The sequence below is a fragment of the Serinus canaria genome, chromosome W, assembly GCF_022539315.1.
Source record: "Serinus canaria isolate serCan28SL12 chromosome W, serCan2020, whole genome shotgun sequence".
NCBI lineage: Eukaryota > Metazoa > Chordata > Aves > Passeriformes > Fringillidae > Serinus > Serinus canaria.
In genome coordinates, this window is record NC_066342.1 from 18375078 (window position 1) to 18401672 (window position 26595).

At 44.6% G+C, this 26595-nt stretch overlaps 2 protein-coding genes across 4 annotated transcripts in view; both read right to left on the reverse strand.

The window, feature by feature from the left end:
* Positions 1 to 26595, reverse strand: part of LOC127060974 (Friend virus susceptibility protein 1-like) — a 1102452-nt gene that overhangs the window by 796570 nt on the left and 279287 nt on the right. The window lies entirely within an intron of this gene.
* MEX3C (mex-3 RNA binding family member C) overlaps positions 19494 to 26595 on the reverse strand; it is a 23712-nt gene continuing 16610 nt past the window's right edge. The window contains exon 2 of one of the 3 annotated variants that reach the window (XM_030230005.2): positions 19494 to 22542. In XM_030230005.2, coding sequence (XP_030085865.2) covers positions 21317 to 22542 — 1226 coding nt within the window. In that variant the 3' untranslated portion in view covers positions 19494 to 21316. The remainder of the gene's footprint in view (positions 22543 to 26595) is intronic. The other 2 variants (XR_007780320.1, XM_050986359.1) reach the window with 2 other exon arrangements.

Genomic DNA, 26595 nt, shown 5'->3' on the forward strand with positions numbered 1-26595 from the left:
CCCTCCAGATGGTGAAATGAGCTGTAGCAGAAACCTTGGAAGTAGCAAGCTGGAATGGCAGAGTCAAGCAGACCTGGGGTGACAAACAAAGTGTAGCAGAGACTCCAGGGCCATGCCAGAAGCTGCAGGGTGTCCAGATGTCAGGTTAAAAGGTAGCAAGAAGCCCTGAAGCAGTGGCAGAGAACAGCAGGGCTGGACAGGGAATCACTCCCCTGGGTAGCTCACTGGCAATTGCAGGTCCTGGGGTCGGGCTGTGCAGAGGGGGCGGCCCTGTTAGGGGATGGGGTGCTCCCGGGTTCCAGCATGGCACACACTGGCTCTGGGCTCCCAAGCAGCAGAGAAGCAGGCCAGTAACCTCCAGTTACAGTGCCAAAGGAAAAGAAAAAAACCTGGGCAAAACCCACATGGCAACAGTATCTCTTGTCAGAAGGATTGTGCTGTGTGGCCGCTGAGACGAATCACCCCACTGGAAGGAAGCAACCCCCCTTCGCCCCCAAGTCTCGCAGGAATCCCAGGCTCTCACACATCACAATACTCAGGGAGCTAGGGGGAAGGGGGGTGGGCAGCAACCACCTTGGACACAAAACAAAAAACAAAAACAAACCCCAAAATGGATATGTGTGGATGTGACAGCCTGGTCAGAGAGCGAGAAAACTAGATAAGTTTTCCCAGAATTGGAGGGAGTTGAAGATAAACAATGATAGGTTATTATTATAAACAACCTTTAAGTATTGTTTTCCTACTCTCTGTTTTCTTGTTTTTCTCAAAGAAGGGCATCTTGTTAATTAGCCAGTCAGGTGAAATGTATTAACTGAATGACCAATCAAATCTACCTAGATTGGAACAGCTTATAAATGGAGCAGTTCCAAATATATGGCACGCATGTTATGCCAATCAGCCTTCTGACGAGTCTGTGTCCATTTCTTACTCAACAGCTACATCTCGTGACCCTGACATGATTTGCATCAGTCAGCCCTTCATGGATTGCAGGATGGATGAAGGGACACCTCAGACCCCTGCCAGAACTCTGCCAGGACCCCGCGGTTCCTGCACAACCTGTCCACATCTGGACACCCTCTGTTCCCACAGAGAGGTAACGGCCTTTCCCCACGTCCTCCTGGAAAGGACTGGGATCATGGTTTTGCCCTGATAGCTTAAAAGCTCAGGCAGGAACGAATTCCCCAGCAAAGTGGACAGTCAGTTTCTCTTGCTGGAGGTTGGGGGCCAGTGTTTTCACGATGGGGAGTCACCTCTCTAGGGAAGAACGTGCAATCGTTTCTGTGTAGAGGACATGATTTCCTTTATTGGAGTCTGTGTCAGATGAGTCGCTCTGCACTCTGCTTGCCTGGGCCAAATTTCATGACTTTCTGGTAGATATAGAGACTGCTTTTAGTCTGCAATTGTGAGAGGCATTGGGCTACCGGCTCTTGGAAGAAATTACTAATGGAGATTCCACTGTGCCTCGACTCATACCTGTATGGAGACTCCTGTCCTGTGTCTTCAGAGGCCACACCCAGAAGGAAAGTGAATTGGAAATGAGGGCCTCAGAGGCTGACGATGTTGCCTCTGGGGATGCCGACACCCCGGGGAGAGGATTGGAAGGCCAGGCAGCTGCTAGCTTTTCTCCAGCTCCCAGCAGACTGTTGGGAGATGTGGGGACCCCCTGCGGAACCTATCTCTTTCCTAGAGATTATGTTCCGCCGAAATAGCCTCATCCCTATGATTCTGTGAGACCAACATATCCTCCTCCCACAAAACTGGCACTGCCGAGCACGATAGCCGCGTCCCAGCCATGCCCAGGGGATGGTCCCTCCCTGTTTATGCTGCTTTCAGCCCCTCCACAGCCGCTGGCGGTGCAAGAACTTTTGCTGCTGCACCCAGTCAATCGGCTTTCCCCTGCCCCGCTAAGAGTGGCTCGTGAGCTGCTGCAACAGCCGGCCCCGCTCCAGCCACTAGTGATGCCTGCCTACGCTCCGCGGGATGCAGCGGACATGTCTGTGGAAGGGACTAACAGCGGGCCTGTTAGCTAAAGGAGTGAGAAGCAAGAAGAAGCTGATAAGGAGCTCTCTCCAAGGCTGTAACCAAGGAGACCAAGAGAAGTGAGGAACTGAAGAAAGATAAGAAGAGAACTTTGCAGCTGGACGAAGTATTTTTAGAAAGTTAGTTGAAGTCACTGTAACTTTTCACCAATAGTGTTATGTTGATTTATTGTGGCCAATAGTTAGGGTAGAAGAAGCATGAACAATTGGAAAGTGTATAAAAGGTCAGCCATGTTCAAGAATAAAGAGTTGCCATCTGAGACTGCTTGTGGTCTCTGCTTTGTGTTGTGACCACCTCAACAACGACATCTGGTGACCCCGACATGATATAACACCATTAAGAACATACTCAGCCTGGACCCATACGGGGTTCTAGCAATTGGCAACCGTGACCCACTGGGACGTAGTGGGGGAGGCAGCGTTGGTGCAGCTGAGAGTGGCAGGTGGAAGCCACAGGGCGGTCTGGACCTGATTTTCTCCTATCAAGACACCTGGAAAAAGGTAAGCCACCAACTAGTAATAATGGGACATAATTTATCTAAAGAGGAAGAAACTGTTTTGGCTACATGGAAAGTTTTGTTAAGAAATAAGGGAATTGATACTTCAGACTATGCCCTTCGTATTATATTGCTGTGGGCTAAATCACAGGATTTTGGCACTGATCCTGACACAGCATTTAGTGTTAAAGCATGGAAAAAAGTCGGGGACAGACTGTGGGAAGTCATCCGAGCGGGAGATAAAACTGTTGTCGATCTAGTTGTTACTTGGGGATCTCTCTTGGAGGCATTAAAGGAATGGAAAACAGAGCGAGAACAAGCAGAGCGGGACACGGATGAAGAATCGGGGCTGATAACAGAAACTGATGGGGGGGATGAGGCAGAGGGGGCCTCTGATGGAGAACTTGGTGAATCTATCCTTGAAGAAAGTCCGGGTGCCATGCAAGTTACCAGGCAGGCTACCAAGGCTTCTGGGAAAGCTGCCAGAGCTTCTGGGAAAGCTGCCAAAACTTCTGGGCAACCTGCCATAGTATCTTCTTATCAGACCCCTAAACCTCTTTATCTCACACCTCCGCCGCAGCTCGCAATGGTGCCTGTATATACTACACCACTATGCCAGTTAGCTGAAATGTCTTTAGCAGAGAAAGAAACCCAGCCATCTGCCCCGCTGTGTCCCTCCGCTCTAGTTCAACCATCTGCCCCCCTGCTTCCCTCTGAGCTGCATGAACAATCTGCAAGGTCGTATCCTCCGTTACCTGACAGTGACAGAAACAGCGAATCAAGTGATGAGTCGCCCACAGTAACACCTGAGTTGGGGCAAGGAACTCTTGTCAGTTTACCTTCTAATAGCTCTAGCCTTACTGGCCCATGGACTTTTCCCCCTGTCAAGTAACTGGGCTTCCTGGACAGCCTCAGGAGTTTTGGGAATTTGTTAGGAGGAAAGCAGTTGAAGAAAAGAATTGGGACATGATAGAAAGATTAGCTGCTCCAAGAGTACCTCAGGAGAACAGTGCCAATGTAAATGTTGCTTGTGATAACCCTATGGCTTTTCCAGTTTTTAAAGCAGCTCCTGAAACAGGGCAGGATGATAGTCATCATGTCATTGCCTGGAGGGTTGTGCAAGATCTCCAATCAAAAGTGGCTCAGTATGGTATTAATTCCTCAGAGGTAATGCAATTAATACGTGTAATTAATGCAGATCTGCTTGCACCTTATGACATCATGCATCTTGCTACGATTTTATTCCAGCTGGTACAATATGGTGTATTTCAAGACACTTGGAGGCGAGTGGCTGAGCGCACAGCTTTAACACATATGCAGTTGCCACAACACGACCCTCGTCATGCTGTGGGTGTTGATGCCTTATTGGGCACTGGGCCTTTTGCTAGCCCGGGTTTACACACAGGGTGGGATCCTTCAATTTTGGCACAAGCTCAGCAAATTGGTATGAGTGCTTTAATCAAAACAATGGAAATGGCAGCTCCAAAACAGAGATATGCTACTATTCAACAAGGGATGAGAGAACCATTTTTGCAATTTGTGGAAAAACTTGCTGCAGCTATTGAGAAACAGGTAGATGATGAAACTTTGCAACACAAATTGTGTATACAATTGGTAAAGAAAATGCAAACCCAGACTGCAGAAAGATTATTCATGCTTTACCTGGGGAACCCACATGGCCTGAAATGGTTACTGCTTGCTCAAAAGTTGGTTCAGTCGAGCATAAAATGGCAGCTCTTGCTGCAGTTCTAAGACCTTCAGTGAAATGCTATAATTGTGGACAACAAGAGCACGTAAGGGCACAGTGTAATACCCGGAAAATAACATCTAAGCCAAGTGCAAGCAGTGATGTTGTATGCAATCGTTGTGCTAAATCTGGGCATTATGCTAAACAATGCAGGAGTAAATATCATGCAAATGGTCAGCTGTTGCCGGGAAACCCAAAGAAGAGCGTGAAGAGGCGCGTGGGGAAACAAATACCCCAACAACCACAGCAGCAAATACAGGCCTTCCCAGCACTGCAAAGCTACCCATTTGCGAATGATACTCAGGGGCAACAAGTGGGTCCGCAGGGATTGATATACCCACTGCCGACACAGTAACCATTCTAACAAAAGAAATACGCAAAGTGCCCCTTGATGCCCATGGTCCGATAGGATGGGGCTTGAGTGCGTTTTTGATAGGAAGATCAAGTACTACACTTAGAGGTATTCATGTGCATCTAGGACTTATTGATGCTGATTATTTAGGACAGATTCATGCTATGGTATCCATTGATGACCCTCCTGTCATTATTCAGAAAGGAACTTGCATTGCTCAAATTGTACCTTTTGTGAGTTCTGTTCCAAATACAGTGGACTGAAGTCGCGGCACAGGAAGTTTTGGATCAATAGGAGTACCTCAGGTGTTCTGGACTGAGAAAGTAACTGAGAACTGTCCAGAAAAGACATGCATCCTCACAGCCAGTGGATATCATCCAGGAACCATATCAGTAACAGGTTTGATTGACACTGGAGCAGATGTCACAATACTCTCGCAACTTTGCTGGCCTCAGTTGTGGCCTCTCACTCATGCAAGTTTTGGACTTCTGGGGTTGGGTGGTGCTACAGCAGGTGGTTTGTCAGACATTGTAATTAATGTGAAACATCCTGATGGCCAACAAGCTAACATCAGACCCTATGTTGCCCATGCTCCTCAAAGTTTGTGGGGACGAGATTGTTTATCTCAATGGGGTGTCAAAACTACTATGGATTTTTAATAGGGTCCATTGTGATGCAGGGCAATGAACGTCCAGTTTTAGCCCTGACATGGTTGACAGATAAACCTGTCTGTGTTGACCAGTGGCCCCTTACTACTGAAAAGCTTACCACCCTGCAAGAATTAGTCACTGAACAATTGCAAGCAGGACATATTGAGGAATCATTCAGCCCCTGGAATACCCCTGTTTTTGTAATAAAAAAGAAATCGGGAAAATGGAGACTTTTACATGATTTACGGCAGATAAATGCTGTAATGGCAACAATGGGAGCTTTACAACCAGGCCTTCCTACAACTACAATGATTCCACAGGAATGGCAAATAGTTGTCATTGATCTGAAAGATTGTTTTTTCACTATTCCATTGGCTGAGCAAGACAAAGAAATTTTGCTTTTACTGTGCCTTCCATAAATCATGCTGAACCCAATAAAAGATATCAATGGAGGGTACTTCCCCTAGGCATGAAAAATTTGCCAACTATTTGTCAATGGTTTGTGGTACAGGCCCTGTCAAAAGTGCGGGAGCAATTGCAAAATTGATAACAAACAACAATTATCAGCTCTTAAACAATGTGCAGTGACAAATTTGAAAGCTTTTGGTCTGATCATTGCCCCAGAGAAAGTGCAGGAACACATGTCTTGGAAATACCTAGGTATGTTGGTGACTAACACTCAAGTTATGCCTCAACCTGTGAAGTTAGACATTGATGTTAAAACTGCTACTGATGTATAGAAATTGGTTGGTTTAATAGGTTGGATTCGATCACATCTAGGCATAACTAATCATCAGATGCAACCATTGTTTGATTTGCTCTCAGGCATCACCTCCTCTACTGATAGGAGGCAATTGACCCCAGCAACAAAAAAAGCCCTAGAAGAAATTGAATCAGCCTTAGCACAAAATTTTTTTAACAGGATAGATACCTCTGTTGGTGTTCAATTGTTTATTTTGAAGGACCATGAAATACCATGTGGAATACTGTGTCAATGGAGTGATAATTGGGAAGATCAACTGCATATTCTGGAATGGATATTTTTATCTTTCAGATCTCGGAAAACAGCTCCAGGACTTTATGAGCTTTTTGCAGATATTATCATCAAAGGCCGCAGGCGTTGTCATGAGATTTTGGGACACGACCCTGTGACCATTGTGATACCTGTACAACAGTGGTATTTTGAATGGTGCTTTCAAAATAATCATGAGTTGCAATATGCCTTATCTTTTTTTACAGGCCAAATAAAATACCATTTACCTTCTCATCCTGTTCTAAAACTGACCAAAGAGATTCCTTTTGAAGGGAAACAAATTTGTTCTCCTGTTCCAGTGGAAGGTATAACAGTTTTTACAGATGGATCCGGGAAAACCAGAAAAGCAGTTGTGGCTTGGAGAAAGGATGATCACTGGGAATATGAGACAATGATTCAGCAGGGATCTCTTCAATTGGTTGAAATTTGTGCTGTCCTTTTGGCTTTTACTTTATTTCCTGGTTCTGTAAATATAGTTACTGATTCCATTTATATAGCCAATTTGGTTAAACATTTAGATCAAGCAGTGTTGTATAATATTCAAGAGAAACCATTGTTTATCACGTTAGTGAAGTTATGGACAGTTATTGGTGCTCGAAAACATCCTTACTTCATCATGCACATTTGCAGCCATACATCATTACCTGGATTTTTTGTGGAAGGCAATGCCTATGTAGATTCTCTAGTAGCTGCTGCTGCAATCAAAACTGTACCTAATGTGTTGCAGCAGGCAATTTTATCACATCAATTTTTTCATCAGAGTGCTCAAGTTTTACAGCAGCAATTTAAATTGTCTCCTGGTGAAGCAAAATCAATTCTTTCTTATTGTCCTGACTGTCACATGACTCATGTTACTCAGTATTATGGTACTAATCCTAGGGGTCTTTCCGCTTTAGAGGAATGGCAAACTGATGTTACTAAAATGCCAGAATTTGGTCACTTTAAGTATGTTCATGTCACAGTTTACACTTTTTCTCATGCAATGGTTGCTTCAGCATTCACAGGAGAAAAAACTCATGATGCTATTCGTCTTTTTTATCATGCCTTTTCTATCCTAGGTGTTCCGTGTCACATAAAAACAGATAATGGCCCAGCATATGCTTCACAGAAAATGCAAGCATTCTTTCCTGCTTGGGGCATTGAGCATTCAACAGGCATTCTACGTCCCAACGGGCCAAGCAATCATTGGAAGGGCTCATGGTCTTCTTAAATGTCAGGTTCAAAAACAAAAAGGGGGAATGCAACAGGAGTTGTGATGATGTTCACAGGGGTCCCAGGATAAGGGAAGAGATGAGGAAGTTGACTCTATGTTTCAGAAGGCTGATTTATTATTTTATGATATATAATATATTAAAACTATACTAAAAGAATAGAAGAAAGGATTTCAGCAGAAGGTTAGTTAAGAATAGAAAAGGAATGAACAACAAAGGTTTGTCTCTGACTGAGACAGTCTGGATAGCTGGACTGTGATTGGCTATTAATTAGAAACAACTAGATGAGACCAATCACAGATCTACCTGTTGCATTCCACAGCAGCAGATAAGAATTGTTTGCATTTTCTTCTTGAGGCTTCTCAGCTTCTCAGGAAGGAAAAAATCTTAAGGAAAGGTTTTTTCATAAAACATGTCGGTGACAAGGAGTCACCTCAAGTAAGATTAGATAAAGCTGTTTATGTGTTAAACTTTTTGCGTCCCCTACCTGACTCACAGTTATCTCCAATTTTTTACCATTTTTCCTCTTTGAATTCTAAGCAACCAGATTTCCATAGAAATGTCAAGGTATGGGTCAAGGATTTGATTACTGGTATGTGGTCTGGTCCAGGGGAACTAATAACCTGGGGGAGGGGTTATGCTTGTGTTTTGACAGATAATGGTACTCAATGGGTTCCTGCTCGCTGTGTTAAACCCTATCTGGAGCACGCAGGAAGGGATAGGATGGATGGTTCTGCAGCTGAAGCAGAACGTGCAGATGACACTGGCTAAGACCATATCTCAGGACATGTATTTCATTAGTCTTAAGGATAAAATAGTTAAGAAATGTAAAAAGTACTTATAGATGGATGAAAGACAGGAAAGGTTGTATTAAGAATGGGAATGTTAATTTTGTTGATGGTTGTGATTGTTGTTTTGTGTTTTCCCTGTCTGCTTGGATTTTTGCAAAGGGCCCTGCAAAAATCCATAGCAGCTGTATTTACAGTTCAAAAACAAAAAGGGGGAATTGCGGAAGGGGCTAACAGCGGGCCTGTTAACTAAAGGAGTGAGAAGCAAGAAGAAGCTGATAAGGAGCTCTCTCCAAGGCTGTCACCAAGGAGACCAAGAGAAGAGAGGAACTGAAGAAAGTTAAGAACTTTGCAGCTGGATGAAGTATTTTTAGAAAGTTAGTTAAGCCACCGTAATTTTTCACCAATAGAATTATGTTGATTTATTGTGGCCAATAGCTAAGGTAGAAGAAGCATAAACAATTGGAAAGTGTATAAAAGATCAGCCATGTTCAAGAATAAAGAGTTGCCAACTGAGACTGCTTTGTGTCGTGACCGCCTCGACAGCGACACATGTCTGTGTTTTGGCCAGCCTTGCCTCACCCAGTGGGACGGCCTTATGCTGTCCCACAAGCTGCTTGGCCCTGCCTGCCAGCCCCGCTTTCCCCGATTTGCAGAAGCAAACAAACACCACAACTTTTGCGAAAGTTGTAAAGCTGGTATATTTGTTACAGCGCTGGACGCTGGACCCATGTGGGAATCATTCGCCTAAAATGACATGCGTACCTCTGGGAACTCCAGATCCCCTTTTATCTCCCTCTCAAATACATATGCATGCAATTTCACAATAGGTTCATACACATTCATTCCACTGATTTTGTGTGACACTTGCCACTAATTCTTCTTTATCAGAAAGAACTCCTGGGTCAGGTTGCCCTGCTCTGTCTGCCCCCCCCCCCCACCCCTTATCTCTTGTCCTTTGGCTGAAGCAGTCCCTTCAAGCACAGGCCCTTCGCGAGAACAGGCAGTCAGACTAAACAGCAAGCTACAGACTTAACTCAAAGATGTACATTTCACCTAAATCAAAATGGATCTCTGGAAAATTTCCACTCTGCCTCACCCCCCCTGCAAGCTGGGGACCAACTCTTTCATGGCCAGCAGGAGCTGCTGCTCCCGACTCAGATTCCCTCCCTGCACCGTGGGTGAGGTCGGAACCACCTCCATCAACGGCGGTCACCACAGCTGGACCGGTCACTCCATCAGCTTCCTTGTTGTCAGCTGTGGAGCCTGCACAGATGTACTGGCTGCAGCCATCATCAGTGCCTGCTGGCGAGCATTTGCTCCAGCCAACGTCACACCCCCTGCCAGCTTCCCCCCCTTTTCCATGGCGCCTGCTCAGACAACAGCAACAGTGACTGCCGCACCAGCAGCGTCTCTCCAATTGATAAATCACACAACAGGAGCTGTGTTCCCTTTCACCCCCCCCCCACCTTTAGTTGCGGAACAACTGCCTCCTCCTACTCCCTGCGCGGCAGCTGACTCAATTTACTTAATGTCTTTTGCAGCTTTGCCATTGCAGCCTGCACTGGTGGCGGCCACGCCTGTAGCCCTCACAGCAGTGCCAGCAGTGCTGCCGCCCACCGCCATGCCGCCCACCGCCTCACCTCCAGCTGCACCATCCGTGGCTGGGCCCCTGGCCACAGCAGGGCTTGTAACCAGCCCCTCAGATTCACAGTCCGCAGTTGGTCCGCCAACTTCAGAGCCTCTGGCCAACCCACCACCCCCTGCTGCCCACAGGCTGTCCTCCCCATCCCTGGATTGGGACAGCAACAGCGATGAATGCCAACAGCCAGCCCCCAGGCGGGGGCGTGCCCTAGCGGCAGAATGCCAACACCGACAGGTGGCGTCATCGTCCCTGAGTAATCTCTGGACTTTGCCCCCGTCGGGTGACCGTGCACCCCAAGAACCCTTGCCAATTTTGCAAAGCAGTTGAGATGTGAGCTTTAGAGACTGGGGATTGGAACCTGCTAGAAAGGGTGGGAATGCCACGCTGGAAATCTGGCACCACACCAGATCTGGGGGAAGGGCCCACAGATGTCAGTCAAACAGTTAATCCAGCATCTGTGGAGGAGACACAGGTGTTTCAGGAAGACAATGTTCCACCACAAAGAGTGATTCAAGCTTTTCCCATGTATAAAGCTGTCTCAAATATGGGACAAGCTGACAGGCATGATGTGATTGCCTGACAAGTGGTCCAAGATTTGCAAGATAAGGTGGCAAAATATGGCCTTGGCTCTGCACAAGTTATGCAAGTTCTCAGAGTGCTAAACAGAGACCTGCTTGATCCAATTGATATTAAACATATACCTCAAATATTGTTCCAGCCCGTGCAATTTAGGGTTTTTCTGGACAACTGGAGGCAGGTCACTGAAAGGATTGCAGCAGACAACAGGCAATTGCCTCAGGGAGATCCTAGGTTTTACGTGGGAGTAGACGTTCTCCTCGGAGAACAGGCCTTTTCCAGTCCTGATCTTCAGGCTACCTGGGACCCTGCTGTTCTTGAGCAGAGTCAAAGGGTAGGGTTTAATGCATTGCTAAGAACTATAGAAATGGCCTCTCCCAAGCCATGATATGTGACAATGCCTCAAGGGGCAGATGAACTGATTCTGCCATTTGTTGAGAAACCTGCAGCAGCCCTGGATAAACAGGTTGAGGATGATATCTTGAGGCAGGTTTTACGCAAGCAGCTCGGGACAACGCAAATAGTGATTGCCGGAAGATCATAGATGCTCTTCCAGGCAACCCAATGCTAACAGACATGGTCCACGCATGTGCCAAACAAGGTGCTGTAGACCACAAAGTGTTTGCTTTGACAGTTGTTTTACATCCAGGCCAGAAATCCTCAGGGGGCAGACAACAGAAAAAAGGCAAAAATAAGGGCAAGAAGAAGCAGGGAACACATAAGCAAACAGGACCAAATACCAATTTCTTGTGCTCTAAGTGCCTAAGGGCGGGTCATTATGCAGACCATTGTAAGTCTAAATATCATGCCAATGGCCAGCACACAGGGGGACTGCACTCTGACACAAGTGATTCCTCCAGGCATGGCACTGGCACAGGCCTGCTCAGCCAGTTAGAGGGCAGCACCCACGGCTCCACCGGGGTGGATGTACATACCACAACCGCAGTCATCTTAGAATCCTGTCATGAACATAAGGTTCCTTTGGATCTGTTCGGACCTTTAGGACAAGGACTCAGCGCACTGCTTGTGAGAAGATCTAGTGTCACCCAACAAAGAATCTTTGTTCAACCAGGTGTCATTGACTCTGGTTTTTGGGTCAAATTCATGCTACGGTTTTCACGCCCACCCCTCCCCCCCCCCCCATCACTATTCCGGCAGGGACTTGGATTGTTCAACTTGTGCCTTGTCAGTCACATGTCCCCAGGACTGGCCAGTGGACTTGTGGGAATGGTGGCTTTGAAACCACAGGACTGCCACAAGTCTTCTGGTCTGCAGATATTTTTGCTCAGCTACCCCAGATGACGTGTACTCTGACCCTACTGGGTGCCTGCCTGCCAAAGACCTGGCTTCGAGGTTTGATCAACACAGGGGCAGATGTGACAGTCATCTCCTTCTCTGCATGGCCTCCTACATGGCCTTTGGCTTCCATAAGGTCGGCCATCCAAGGGTTGGGGGGTGCAGCGCATACCTTTGTAAGCCAACGGTCTCTGTTGATCAGAAACATGGATGGCCAGACAGCTGCAGTTCAGCCCTATGTCATTCCAGCTCCAATCAACCATTAGGGGCAGGATGTGTTGGCAGCCTGGGGGGGTACAAATTGGGATGGATTTTTAATTGGGGCCACTGCACTAAAGGGCAGAAAATATCCTACACTGCCTTTATGGTGGCTGGTGGACAAACCCATTTGGGTACACCAGTGGACCCTGACAAAAGAAAAATTGGTTGCCATTCGTGAATTGGTTCAGGAATAACTTCAACAGGGACACATTGAGCCTTCCACTAGTCCCTGGAATACCCCTGTCTTTGTGATAAAGAAAAAATCTGGGAAATGGAGGCTGTTACAGGACCTCTGAAAAACTAATGCAGTGATGGAAAGCATGGGAGCATTGCAGCATGGTATGCCCTCACCCGCCAATGCTCCCCGTGGGATGGGAAATCTTGATCATTGATTTGAAGGATTGTTTTTTTCACAATTCCTTTGCATCCTGATGACAAGCCAAAGTTTGCCTTCACAGTGCCTTCAATAACAATGTCGAACCTGTGCAGAGATATCAATGGAAACTTTTGCCCCAGGGCTGTTGCAATAGCCCTACTATTTGTCAATGGTATGTGGCTCGGGCCTTGTCTGGAGTCCACGAGCAGTTTCCCGACACATGTTGTTATCATTACATGGATGACATCCTGGTAGTAGCACCCAGACAGGATGAGTTGCTGAGGATTCAGCCTCAGCTGTTCACTGCTCTGCATTCTTATGGGCTGCAGGTGGCTCCGGAGAAGGTTCAACAGCATCCTCCTTGGAAATATCTGGGAGTCAAAAGTCTTGACCGAACTATTCAGCATCAGGAGGTGCAATTCTCAGATTCTATTAAGACCTTGAATGATGCCCAGAAATTGATGGGTGTCATCAGTTGATTGCGTCCTTACTTGGAACTAACCGACAAAAAACTGTCCCCAATACATGATACTCTAAAGGGGGACCCTGACCTGAGATCACCTTAGAAATTGACTACTGAGGCACGACGAGCACTGGGGGAGGTCCAAAAGGCTGTTTCTGCTTGTCAGGATTATCGAGTAGACCTTTCCATTGATATCACTGTCTTCATTACCTATCCAGGTTTTTACCCTATGGGTATCATCGGCCAATGGAGTGACAAATGGTCTAATCATTTGCACATTTTGGAATGGGTCTTCTTGCCCCATCAACTGAAAAAGACAGCACCCACATTCTTTGAACCGATCACTCATTTGATGATTGAATGCTGTCAACAGTGTTTGCAATTAATGGCAGCTGATCCCTCAACAATCATTCTTCTACTCGAACGGGTAGACTTTGAATGGAGCTTTGCTAACAGTGCTCCTTTGCAAAGTGCGCTGCAAAACTTTTCAGGGCAGACTGCCTATCATCTGCCCAGTCACAAGTTATTGAAGTTGGCAAAAGCAACCAATCTGTCATTGTGGCCAAAAAGCAGCCGGGTGCCAGTGCAAGGACCCACCGTCTCCACTAACGGTTCCGAAAAAACAGGGAAAGCCATTGTTACTTGAAAGGTTGAATCTGGATGGCAAATGTTGGAGGGCCATGAGTCAGGCTCAGCCCGACTGGTTGAGTTAAAGGCTGTTCCATGGCCTTCCAGGAATTTTCTCAGGTGCCTCTGAACTTGGTCACTGATTCTGCCTATGTTGCAGACGTAACTAAGCATTTGGATTGTTCACTTCTGAAGGAAGTCAATAATGCAGTTTTGTTTCAGTTATTGAGAACCTTGTGGAGTGCAATTCAGTCCCGAGTTCATTTGTATTACATCTTGCACATTCAGAGTCACACCAAGTTGCCAGGTTTCATAACAGAAGGTGACTGACAGGTTGGCTAACCCTGCGTGGGTAGCGCCTCAGCCTGACAAGATTGCGCAAGCCAAAGTGTTGCATGATTTTTTCCATCAAAGTGCACATACCCTGCAGAAACAATTTCGCTTGATGCTAACTGAGGCTTGTGACATTGTCAGTTCTTGCTCTGATGGTCATGGACTTGCTGCACCTTTACCAGCGGGGGTGAACCCCAGAGGCCTAAAGGCCTTGCAGCTTTGGCAATCAGATGTTACTCACACCACTGAATTTGGCCGACTTAAGTATGTGCATGTGTCTATTGACACCTTCTCCTCTGCCATGTGGGCATCTGCTCACACTGGAGAAAATGGTCGTGACATGATTGCCCATTGGAGGATGGCTTTTGCAGTCTTGGGAATACCTTCTTCTGTGAAAACTGATAATGGCCCTGCCTGTGTCTCGCAGTAGACGCGGCAGGTTTTGCACTTATGGGGAGTGTCACACAAACTTGGTATGCCACACTCTCCAATGGTCCAGGCCATTGTTGAACATGTTCATGGTACCTTAGAGCGTGTTCTGGACAAACAAAAAAGGGGAATGCCTGGAGAAAGCCTTCACAGTTGATTGGGAAAAGCTCTATATACAATCAATCATCTTACAGTGCCATAGAATTCAGAGAATCCTGTCATTCTAAATCATTTTTTCTCATTGCACTCTTCAGGTGAGACGTGAAAGTCTAGATATGGGACCTAGCCACTAATAAGTGGGAGGGCCCGTACGACCTTGTCACTTGGGGCTGCGGGTATGCATGTGTTCCCACAGATACTGGAGTTCGATGGGTACCTGCAAGGTGTGTCAGCACTGATTTGTGACACCAAAAACAGAATGGGGCCAACAGGCAACCTCCAAACAATGATCAAGATGACGACCATCAATCAGATGGCCCCTTCACGAGTGGGGAATAAACATTCTATCCTTTCCTTGTTTAAAGAAAAAGACTGTTGACAAGTTAAGACTGTCAGTTCTGATTTGTGGTTAAAAAAACCTAACTCCACAACTTGTAAAAGTTGTAAAGCCAGTATATTTATTACAGTGCTGGATGCATGTGGGGATTGTTCCCCCTAAAGGACATGTCCACCCCTGAGAATTCCAAACCTTTTTTAATCCCCCTTACTTGTACATATGCATAGAATTTCACAATAGGTTCATGCATATTCATCTTACTGATTTCGCATTACACTTGCAGTTAGTTTTTTTAATCAGTCCTTGTACAGAAAGAACTCCCAGGTCATCCTGTCCATCTCCTGCAGCCTCAGCTTTGGCTCTCGTCTTTGTTCCAAAGTTCAAGGGGCCCCCCCACCATCTTTCTTTCCAGCTTGAAAGTTCGCATTCTTTTTCCTAAGCTGAGACAGTTCTGCGAGCACAGGCTTTTTTGCAAGAACAGGAAGTCTTAAGCACAGCACAGACTTAACAGACTAAACAGCATATTTCATCTATGCAAGCAAGCTACAGACTAAATAATTCAAAACGGCACATTTCACCTAAATCCAAAATGGATTTTTACCCTGTAAAATTTCACTCTGTTTCAGTTCTTTGAACAAACTAATGATAAGTTGCTACTATATTAGATTTGATATTGTATTAGAATAGGTAACTGATTTTAAGATTTATAGTGTATTTCTTGTAAGAGGGAATCACAAGATTTGATCTCTCAGACCATTTTAAAATGGCGTCTGATTGAGGTTCTGATTGATAACTAGCAACTGCTAGAGGAACCTCTGGAGCTGTGTTTGTTCTCCTCTCTGCAAGGGGCCCCACAGAGGATTACAAATACTGCCTCCTCCTTTAAACAAAAAGGGGGAACTGTGGATGTGACAGCCTGGTCAGAGAGCAAGAAAACTAGATAAGTTTTCCCAGAATTGGCTTGAGAGACTTTAGGGAGTTGAAGATAAACAATGATAGGTTATTATTATAAACAACCTGCAGGTGTTGTTTTCTTACTCTCAGTTTTCATGTTTTTCTCAAAGATTGTTTATAAGAACAGCATCTTGTTAATTAGCCAATCAGGTGAAATGTATTAACTCAATGACCAATCAAATCTACCTGGATCGGAACAGCTTATAAAAAGGAGCAGTTCCAAATATGTGGCGCGCATGTTATGCCAATCAGCCTTCTGATGAGTCTGTGTCATTTCTTACTCAATAGCAACAGACATGGGATAAAAAATAATCCCTAAAACACCAACCCTCTGAACTCTGGTGATTTATGTGCATGAGGCAGGGTGAAAATTCCTTCTTTCTCCATTGCAGATCTGGTGCCCTGTTTGAGCAGGAATGGTTACAACAGAATGCCTCAGTGCCCACCCACTGTGGGTCTGGGGCTTCACGGGTAGCTGTGGCAGGCTGGAGGGCATGGATGCATAAGTTGTGTATCCTAAGGTACTAGACTAATAACTGAAATGTGAAAGATGATACTTCCCCTCCACCCCCAAACAGCTTTCTATATACAGAAACATCAAATCCTCGAATTCTCTGTGGCCAAGATGTTTCTGCTTAGTTGCAATCCCTCCATAAGCCACCTTAAAGCACTTTTACCTCCATACTTCTCCAGAGAGCTTTTCAGATGCTCCCTCCTGGTACTTAGCAATTATTTTGTAGCTGATGGCTAGTTGTTGTTGTGACCAAGGTAAAAGCATTGGATAGCACACTGGTATTTGCCTTTAGAGCACTGAGAAACCATATACCAGCACATGATGTGCATTTAAACCTTCTGATAAAACCATGTGGCTGTAGGCACAGAATAAATCCATATCACAAAGCTAAAGCTGGCCCAAAATGTTTCAGTCTGAGCACCTCTGTTCTGCCCCAGGGGCTGAAGGATGGCCCCATGTCAGACCCCTGCCCCTGCTGTTACTATTTGCATGTCCATGGGGGTACTGGAGTGACCCAAGGGACACAAGGCTGGGTTTGCCACAGGGTGATGGTTATGCACCAGGGGGTTCTGTAGCTGCCTTGGGGCATCTGCGGTAGGTGCCACTAGATGTCCACTAGTGCTCCATCTTCTATGTCTGAAAACATGGCGGGGGGGGGGGGGGAGGGCAGCTTTGGGAGCATCCCACAGATGGTGTGGGTCTTGTCTCCTTTGGAGCATCCCACAGATGGTGTGGGTCTTGTCTCCTTTTGGTCATGTTCTTCATAGATATAGGATGACAGCAGAAGATGGGGACACCCTGGGGCAGAATGGCAGTTTGGGTTGATTTTGTTGATTTCTTGAGTCAGGGTGAAGCATTGTCTTGAAGTCAATGCAGCCAAAGCAGTGCAAAGCAGTATGCTGGTAAGCTGGCTTACTACTGGGTTCGTTTGCCCCCAAGCAAGCAGGCTAGCATGGGCCAGATAGCTCAGTCCTTTGGAGACTGACTGTCCGAATACCCAAACCGCTCTTAGCCGCAGGCAACCTTAGCAAGCCCAAGTGATATCAGCTCTTTAGTGATTCAGCTCTCTTAGGATTCCAGCTCTTTGCTTGCTAAGGAGCCTCACTAGCTAGCCGGGAAGCAGACGCCACGAGAGAGGAGAAGAAACGTCCTGGCGTTGCACAGCGATGGTTTATTGGGGGGGGTCTGTGAAGGGTTCCAGCGACGGCTCTTCTGACCAGAATGGGCTAAAGCAGCCCCTTATATAGGGTTAGAAGGGATCAGAAATTGTCCAATAGCAGGGGTTAAGGAGAAGTAACCTATAGGGTCACAGAGAGCTAAGCTAGGGTCTGGAAGGCAGAAGAGAGGGGCTTCTGGCCTTTTCACCATGACTTGGCATTTCCTTTCTTTAGGCCTCGGCCCTCCACGGGGCCCTAGCAGGCCCTGTGCCTGCTACAAAGCAGCATGGCCATGCTCAGAGCAGGGAAGCTGCATGGCCAGCACGAGGATGGCAGGCGTGGGTGCTGCAGTGAAGCTGCCTCTGGGTGTAGTGACATGACCAAGGGCACATAGTATGGTGATAGTAGAGGTGGGAAGGGCTGCTGTGGGTAGGGATCCATGGGGACACCTGGGCAGCTGGTGTCAGCAGCCGGAAGAAGGGATGCACCTTCTGCCACTCAGGTTAGCACAGGTTGAGGGAGCAGACCCCAGGTGGGGAGCAGGCATGGAGCATCCCAAGTAACAAGCAGTAGGATGAGTCTCATGTTGTGCCAGGGGGAGTTTAAATTGGAGATTAGAAAAAATTTCTCCCCTGAAAGGGTGGTCAGGCATTGGAACAGATTCCCCAGAGTAGTAATGGAGTCACCATCCCTGGAAGGATTTAAAAAGCATGTAGCTGTGACACTTAGAGACCTGGTTTAGGGGTAGACTTGGCAGTGCTGAGTTAACAACTGGACTCTGATTTTAGAGGTCTTTTCCAACCTATGTGACTATATGGTCCATATTTCTTTTCCCCCTTGACTTATGGACAGAGAATGGTTTAGATTGGAAAAGACCTTTGTCCTAGGGTGACGTTAGGATGCTGGTATCCCCATTCATGTGTGTTATTTATGCTGGATATTATGTTCTGTGCCTTCAAGGCTGGCTCTGAAGAGGGAAAGTTCTGTTTTGGTTTCTTTTCAGCCACTCCCTCACAGCCGGTGGGACATACAGACATACATAGGGCTGGTTTTGCTTTTTGCCCTGTTTTTTCACTCTGCTCTTGCTTCTGCTCTGCTTCTACTTGCTTCTGTGTGCTCTTGCTTTTTTCCTCTTCTCATTAGTTAATTTAGCTAAACAGTCCAAATTCCTTTCTGGACTGTTTCCCCTTTCCTGTTTGGACCTACCCGAACCTGCTCCAGACTGGGACCTGGGAAACACTGAGAGTTTGCACCCTGTGGCCTGCAGCAGCTGCCCCAGCGCCGGAGGGACTGATAACAGAGCGACCACCCCCAGGAGAGACTTTCTGAATTTGTCATCTTTTTCAGAGTGGTGAAAGAGTGGTGTCATCCGGTATTGTTCATTTTGTGTGCTGGGGGGTGCTGTGCCTGTGAAATAACCAGGTTCTTTCCACTTCTCTGAGGAATTCTTCCCGAACCGGTCGTGGGGAGGGGCCATGTGGGTTTGCTTTCTGGAGGGGCCCCCTTTTTGGGGATTCTCTCCCAATTTTGCCCTAAACCAGGGCAACCTATAAGACTATGAGTCAAACCATTGACCCAGCCGTACCAAGTCCACCACTAAGCAATGTCACACCCTGGGGCAGGTACCTGCCAGCCTCAATATTTTAGATTTCCTACAGTTCCTGGTGCAGCTCATTTGCCCAAAACCCATTTGTTTTCTTAGCAACAATCTGCACTCTCCCCTCAGCTACTTCAGCTCATTTTGCATGCATTTATTTTAAACTTTAACCCAGCAGCTCCTGTAAACTCTTCCCTGCAACTTTGGGAAAAATTGGGCCAAGGGTATTTTGGGAGAAAAAACCCACCAAAAGAAAACCCCTCAATTTTTGTTTATACCAGTTAAACTTCTTTCATGAGTGGAGCCCTGCAGCACTGGAATGGGATCCCACCAGCCTGAGCCCCGCACATGAAATACTAAGCACCAGGAATGCTCCTGGTTGCATGGGGGACATCAGCCAGCCCCAGCCTGCCTAAGCTGATCCAAGTAACAACCATGAAGAGAGCAAAACATTCAAGTTAATGGAAACAAGTCTTTATTAAGTAACTTTTAATATCAGAAAAATAAAACTCTTATAATTCTCTTTACAACAAATATATAATATCAGTGCTTTGGCCATCATAATTTAAAGGCCCTTTATCATAAAATATATAGTTTTTAAACTTTACCAAAATTGAATTTATAGTCCCTATGACCTCCCTACATATACATAACAAAGAGTGTAGTAAAATTAGGAAATACTAAGCTAGATCAATAGTTTATCAGTTTATTCTTAGTTTGTGGTTTATAGAAGTGGTACACGCACCTTATATCTATTGATTCCTTGGCTTATTAGTTGCAGTGTACAATGCAATAAAACAAAATACACGCTCAGTGAACATTTGTTTGCATCTACAAGACTGTAGCTAGAGATCAGATTTTAATACTGACATGTAACTATCCTACAAGCAATTATAGTATTAAAGTTATGCAGTACATAATATGCCTTCAAGGCAACTCCTAGTTGTAAACTTTTGTACAAAATGTAACTCTTCAAGTGGAAATAAAAATAAAATTTTCTGCATATTTACTAGTTTAATACACAATTTCTTTTTTGTTGTTACACTGAGAAAAAGATTGTCTTGGGAAGATAATGCTTTAAAAAACAGGAAAAAATACATCAGAACTCTACTTTTGTGTCTTTTTTTTTTGTTTGTTTTTGGTGTTTTATTATATGTCAGCACAGATGTGGGAATGTACTGAGGATGAAAAAGCTAGAAACATCCACAGGTTGAAATGTAAGAAGCTCATTCAAGAGACTTTTTTTTCTTTTTGAAAAGACAGTTTTGAAATGAAGTAAACTGATTACAGGGCCACTGTCACAGCTGCTGTCATGAATAATACAAGGGCATTTACACAACTCCCCCTTTTTCCTTTTTCTTACTAAAATATATATATTTATGTGTAAGACATGAATTTAACATAAAAATGCTTCACATTTTGAACTATATACTCTCTAAAAAAGGTCAAGAACAGCTTGATCAGACTAATGAACAGAATGTCAGCATCATCACTCTAAGTCAAAGTATGTGCATCCCAAAGTCCTTACTGTAACTGGATGAAGCCAGACAGACTTTTTCCACATTACACTAACAAAAGCAGTGCGTAGGAATTCACAAATGGAGACATTCCTGATCCTCTGGACATACTGCCCTTATCAAGGACAAAATGGAGGTACATCTGACAGTTTCTTTCTTCCCACCTGTCATTTATTATCTGAACCTGCCAAATAACATAATCCGCTGCAATAAATCAAACTATACTTTAAAAGATATTTGCAATGCTGAAGAATTAGGCATAAGATGTCACATAAAGCAAAAAAATTTACTCAAAGCTGGTAGAAGATAGCATTGGAAGTGTTGTTTGATATATTGATAATATTACACATCCTCCATAGCAGACAAGTACTTTTGCATTTAGGCAACAAGGTTCATTGCTGCCAACTCACAGAAGCCAAACAATTAACAGAGATCCTTTAGAAAAGCCTGGAAAATTTGAGGGTTTTTTTCAGTTGTGTAATTTATGAAAACTTGCCCTCACTGTGCCATAACATTATACTAGATGTATCTCTGCTAAACATGCCATCTGCTTACACTGTACCAGACAGAGACCCCTTAGGTTTAGTGTTACCATAGCAGCCTTTTGAGAAAGTAAAAATTTATTAATAACTTCAGTCTAATCCCAAGGAAGTCAAACAGTCAAAATTCATTAGAAAGTCTACTAGAGGGTACCATCACATCTACGCCTTCAAGTCTTTAAAAGTCCACACATAATAATATCCCTATAATATCTCTATTTAAGAGTCAATTTGAATTGCCTGAGTAACAGCTGTCTGGCAAACAGGACACGATGGGACTTCCTTTTCACAGATTTTGTTGGCACACTCCAGGCAGAAGAGATTGTGACCACAGGGGACCAGGGCCGCAACAACTTGGTTCTCGAAGCACATCATGCAGTCGAGCTTCTGTCTCGACTCAGGGGGCGAGCTGGACGTGGAGCCACCATTGGAAGATGAATAGCTGTTGGTACCATTGGAGAATGCAGGGATGTAGATAGGAAGGCCTACTTGGTGGCCAGTGCTAGGTGGGTCATTATTCGCTCTCCCAGCCAGTGGGTGATCCGGGCTTTCTGGAAATGTGGGTGACAGGCAAGGAGTAGATGGCTGTCTCCCTTGGTATTGAGGCTTGGTATCAATAGCAGGGTCACTACCAAAGCCAGGGAGAGGGTTTACAGGTTCAAAAGGAGTCCAAATGGTTTGGGAAGGCATTGATAAGGAGTCATACACAGGAGAGTCAACCGCGAGGTCTTCCGTCCCCACTGAAGGCAACGTTTCTCCAAACCAAAAGTTGCTTGTGCTGAACGGACTTGTTGGGCTGAAATCAGCCAATCTATTGCTTCCAAAACAGGAATCTGTGGAACTACTTCCCAAGGAGCTGGAGCTGTCATTCCTATAATTAGAAATCATTCTGGTGCAACTAAAAGGGACAGGATTAGAAGCAAGCCATGCCGACCTGAGAGTGCCTCCTTCAAAACTCACATCTGTACCATTGTAGTGGAAATCATTCTCTTTATTCAGCTTGATGTAGTTCCCAGTACGCATGGCTATATGCATCTCTATCTCCTCACGTGCACAGTTGACATTTTCAGGCATTCCTGTGACTTCGAAGACTGGCTCCTTGTCCCTGCTGGGGGTGACTATGTAGGTATGGGTCTGCTGCTGAATTCTTTTGATCGTAGCTCCTTTTGGTCCAACCACCAGCCCAACTACACGGTAAGGCACCCTGACTTGGACTGTCATCTGACCTGGCAGGTTAGGGGTACATGGCAGGCCTCCAAGGGCAGGACCACTCTTGTTGCGTGATGCTCTGATCATGGAGAAGTGTTCAGCAGCTGAGAGAATTTCCATTTTAGCCATGGCTACGTCCTCCTTTCTCCCAGTGACAACAAAGACTGGTTCTTCTCCACGAACAGGGGTCTTAATGTAAGTATTTGTCTTGGCCCTTAGTGCTTTTATTTTGCAACCTGTTTAAAGGAAACATATACAAGTTTGGCAAGACATCCAAGTTTAGAAAGCCACAAGAAAGCCATCTAAGCTGTTTGAGAGTTTCAAGAAACCATAGGGTGAAACCAGAAGCAGCTGTTTGCATCTCTGCAAGCCACATCAGCAAAACCAGTAACAACTTATACCTATTATTTCCAAACAGGCCTCTGATACTTATAGCCACAAACTATTTTAGCAATGTTTCTTGGGCTGGTTTAGCCCAGCAACTCCTCAATTGCTATTAGATGGTGGATAAACATGAATGACTTTTTCCTCTGTCAGCCACCTTTGTGATTATCCCATGCATACTAGTAGGTTTAAATTTTTTCCACTGATTGGGTATACTTCAGTTATTTCTAAGATCCTGAAAACGGAGTAAAGATTCACACACAAGTTTGCTGATATATTAGTCTTCCACCAACAAGCATGACCTAAAAGCAAATTAAGCATTTACAAGTGAGAGAAGTGTCTGTATTGCAACCTGTGTAGGGTGTAGATAAAACTGTTTAACTGAGAACTCTTCATTTGCTTCCTTTTATCAGTGTGTTATTTAAAACTTTACTCTTCCCTGGGGGATGAAGGAGCCACTCCTTGAACTGTCAAGTAGGAGTTCAAGCCGTTTGTTGCATGCAAATAAGGCTTACTATGTAATAGTATGTGCCGACGAGGAATTTCTCTCATTCATTGACTGAGTAAATACAGTCTGAAATAAAAGCAAAAAGCTAATGAAATATTTGTCTTTGATTTTTGGAGACTGAATTATAAAGTTTGCTATGACACAGTGAGAACAGGCTCTTTCCCAAGATGCTCAAGGCATTTTGAAATACATACAGAAGCCCCTTTTAACTATGACAGGACCAGAAAAGCAGGCACTGCAAAATGAAGAGACACAAGCAGGTCCATGACATGCAAGACAGTCTACTGGATTCAGTCTTAATTGAATTTATCCTATTGTAAACAAATTCAAAAGCATGTAACAGTAAATGTTATTTTATAGTGAATCTCATCTTGAAAAAATTATAACTAACATTTTCAGATCAAGTGTTTTAAGCATCATTCCACTTGCAGCAATTTATTCACCTTTTCCTTATTTACTTTAAGCATCTCATAACCATTTGGGTACTCAAAATAGTGTTTTGTTAGTCCTTTGCACCCAAGGTATCACAAGCAATAAATTGTACAGTTGGAAAACCACACAAAGATGCACTTTATTTAGTACTATCTACTAATAAAAAGAAAGTAGCAAACATGCAGATGCTGGTTGAAATAGAGGGGAGGAAGAGCTGCTTCTTGAAGGGTCCCTGCACGTAGCAAAGACAAAGGCTGAACACAACAGCCCTTTGTTTTCGTGACACAGCTGGAAAGAAAGTTCATTAATCTTCAATAGCTAGTGAGGGCTCTGAGAGGCCCTACCTCCCCCAGAAAGCACATGGAGGAGCACAGGAGGGCTCCCAGAAGAGAGGGTGTGAGGTACAGACATACCTGTGCAAAGGAAGGGATACAGACCAGAGAGCCAAACATGTCGATCAGCAAGTGTCAGCATGAGAGAACAAACCCATAAGCCTCAACCTCCCACTACAGCCCACTGAGAAGGCATTAGTGTTCTACTAGATAAAAAAAAAAAAAAGGGAAAAGAGACATGAGATGCCTTACAGAGGTGGCAAAGCACACATCCTTTGAAGCCATGTCATTTCCCTACATGTACCAGAGAGCAGCACCTTACTGGCAACTTACCTTTACTCCTTCCATCTCTTTGTTTGCATTTCTCCCTGTAGTAAATCTGCTTGCCCACTCCATTTCCATTCTGAGAAACAACTGCTCCCTTTTAAAATTGTAAAGGTTTATTCAACTTTAACAATAACACAACAAAAGGACTAAATAAGGAAGAACAGGCCTGGGAGCCTCCCTCATGGCTGCCTACCACGTGGCTGGCTCATCTTCAAGATGGATGCTTTGCCTTTTTATATCTCTAGCCCCTCCTAGAGCCTTTGTCAGTCAACTCCTTCCTTGCTGTCCAGTGGTAGAAGTCACTTTCTTACATTCTGATTGGAGGTCAGGTGCTGCCATAGTAACAAGCCAACATTCCCAAATGCCCAGATTACCAAGACCATCCCATGATAACACATACTGGGGGGAGCACACTGCAGTAACATAACTAGACATTTATAAAACTTCTTTTAACATACATATAATGTTTACCCCTTAATTGTGAGAGCCAACCATTTACTCATCTATAACAATTCCTTCCCAGTTACTCAGAAAATATAGTGGGCTCAAACATTAAACCCAAAGGATCTGTAAAATGGTGTCACTGACGTTTTCACACTCTTTTTACTGAAACACCTAAACCCAAAGTCAGTCTCCTGCTGTGTATCAATTATTCTCCAATATATACAGATTACTTTCATTTACTCCATTCCACCCAAGTATATATCCTTCTTTCCTGAAAAATTACAGAGGCAACATTTAAAGAATACTAGAGGCATTTAGACATAGACATCTATATAGCAATATAATTCTATATTATATATCACAGTTCAGAGCCCACTTAATTCCAGATTCCAAACAGCCTTACCAAGTCTTATAGCTTACATTTTAAACAAGATTTTACTGATAGTTTAAAAATTCAAATAAAGTTAGAATTATGCACCTTGAACTCCATTCCCTGCAAATTCCCAGAGACGGTTTTGCCAGTGTCACATTTCCAAACCACTCCAGTATAAAGAAAAGCCTTCTTGCCTTTCTTCCTCAGGCTGCAGAACAGCACAGACCAAGATGGGTATAGCTTTGCTTTTAAGGTATGAGTCACATACCTAGAAAGCAGAGGCCAAACACTGCCTCAAAACCCTGTAGCAACAGAATAAGACTTTTAAACATCAGAAAGTTTGCTTCAGTGGAAAGCTGACTCCCCAGACCATCAAGACCAACTCTCAATCTGTATCTGAAAAGTCAGAAAGAACTGAAGAAAGTCACCACATACAAAACCCAATATTTCTGAATGAGTCAGTCAATACTCACTGTATTTTGCCTACAAGGAGTGCTGGAAATCCCCACAAAAGACACTCATGTCAAAATACAAGGTCAGTAGCCCATAATATCACTCCAGCTGAATTACCTTTCTATTTGCTTTTACTCAGCTGCTCTGGTTTCCCACCCCCTTCCATTAGTCACTACTGAGGCAATGCTGCAAGGCACAGTTGATCCCATCCCCTCTCCAACAAATCTGCAGCCACAATGACAAGTTCTGCCAGCTATGAAATCACAGGGCCAAAGGATAAATCAAGATGTTTCTGTATCTAATCTCAGGAGACTGGGAAAGACAAAGGGGAAGAAAGAATATATCACCCACACTTTTGCAATAAGATTTTTGTATCCCAAGATTTTGAAGTACATAGAAAAAAAAAAAGCCTGAAGAGGGGACTTCTACACCAGAAATTTCATTTAATCAAACCTTTTCAAGTGATTTTAGTTTGGTGTGATAACAGAAGTCTATTCAATACCAGTTACCATCCTTGGTTCAACAGCATAAGCATTCCTAAGCAGCACATTCAGCCATAAGTACATACAGACACAGTTAAAACAAGAACCTTTTGGTTTGCTTTCATTTAGGCAAAGATTTAGTGCTTGCTTGCCCAGGCACGTGACGAGGAGCCAAGCCTGAGCCAAGTTCTGTAGGCAGTGTTCACCCTGTGCTGGCTGATTTGTATCATTCTTCTCAAGCCTTCTCCCCATTTTTTTTCCCCTTAAGAGGATTATTTGACTGTACATTTTAACCACACATTGAACATTATACTCCTCAAGAAACTTAAGGGTAGCTCTAAAGGAATAGTTTACCTCATACACTGCCAATTTGAAATTATCAAATACTTCCTAATTAAAAAGAGATTATAAGAAGACCGAATAATTTTTTTTCCCTTGAAATGAGAGTGAAGTTTAGTAGCCATAGCACCTGCAGTCCTCACCCATCACACAGCAACAACCAGCTCAGCCCTCACTCCCCTTTCCACCTTTCATCATCACTAACAGGATGAGAG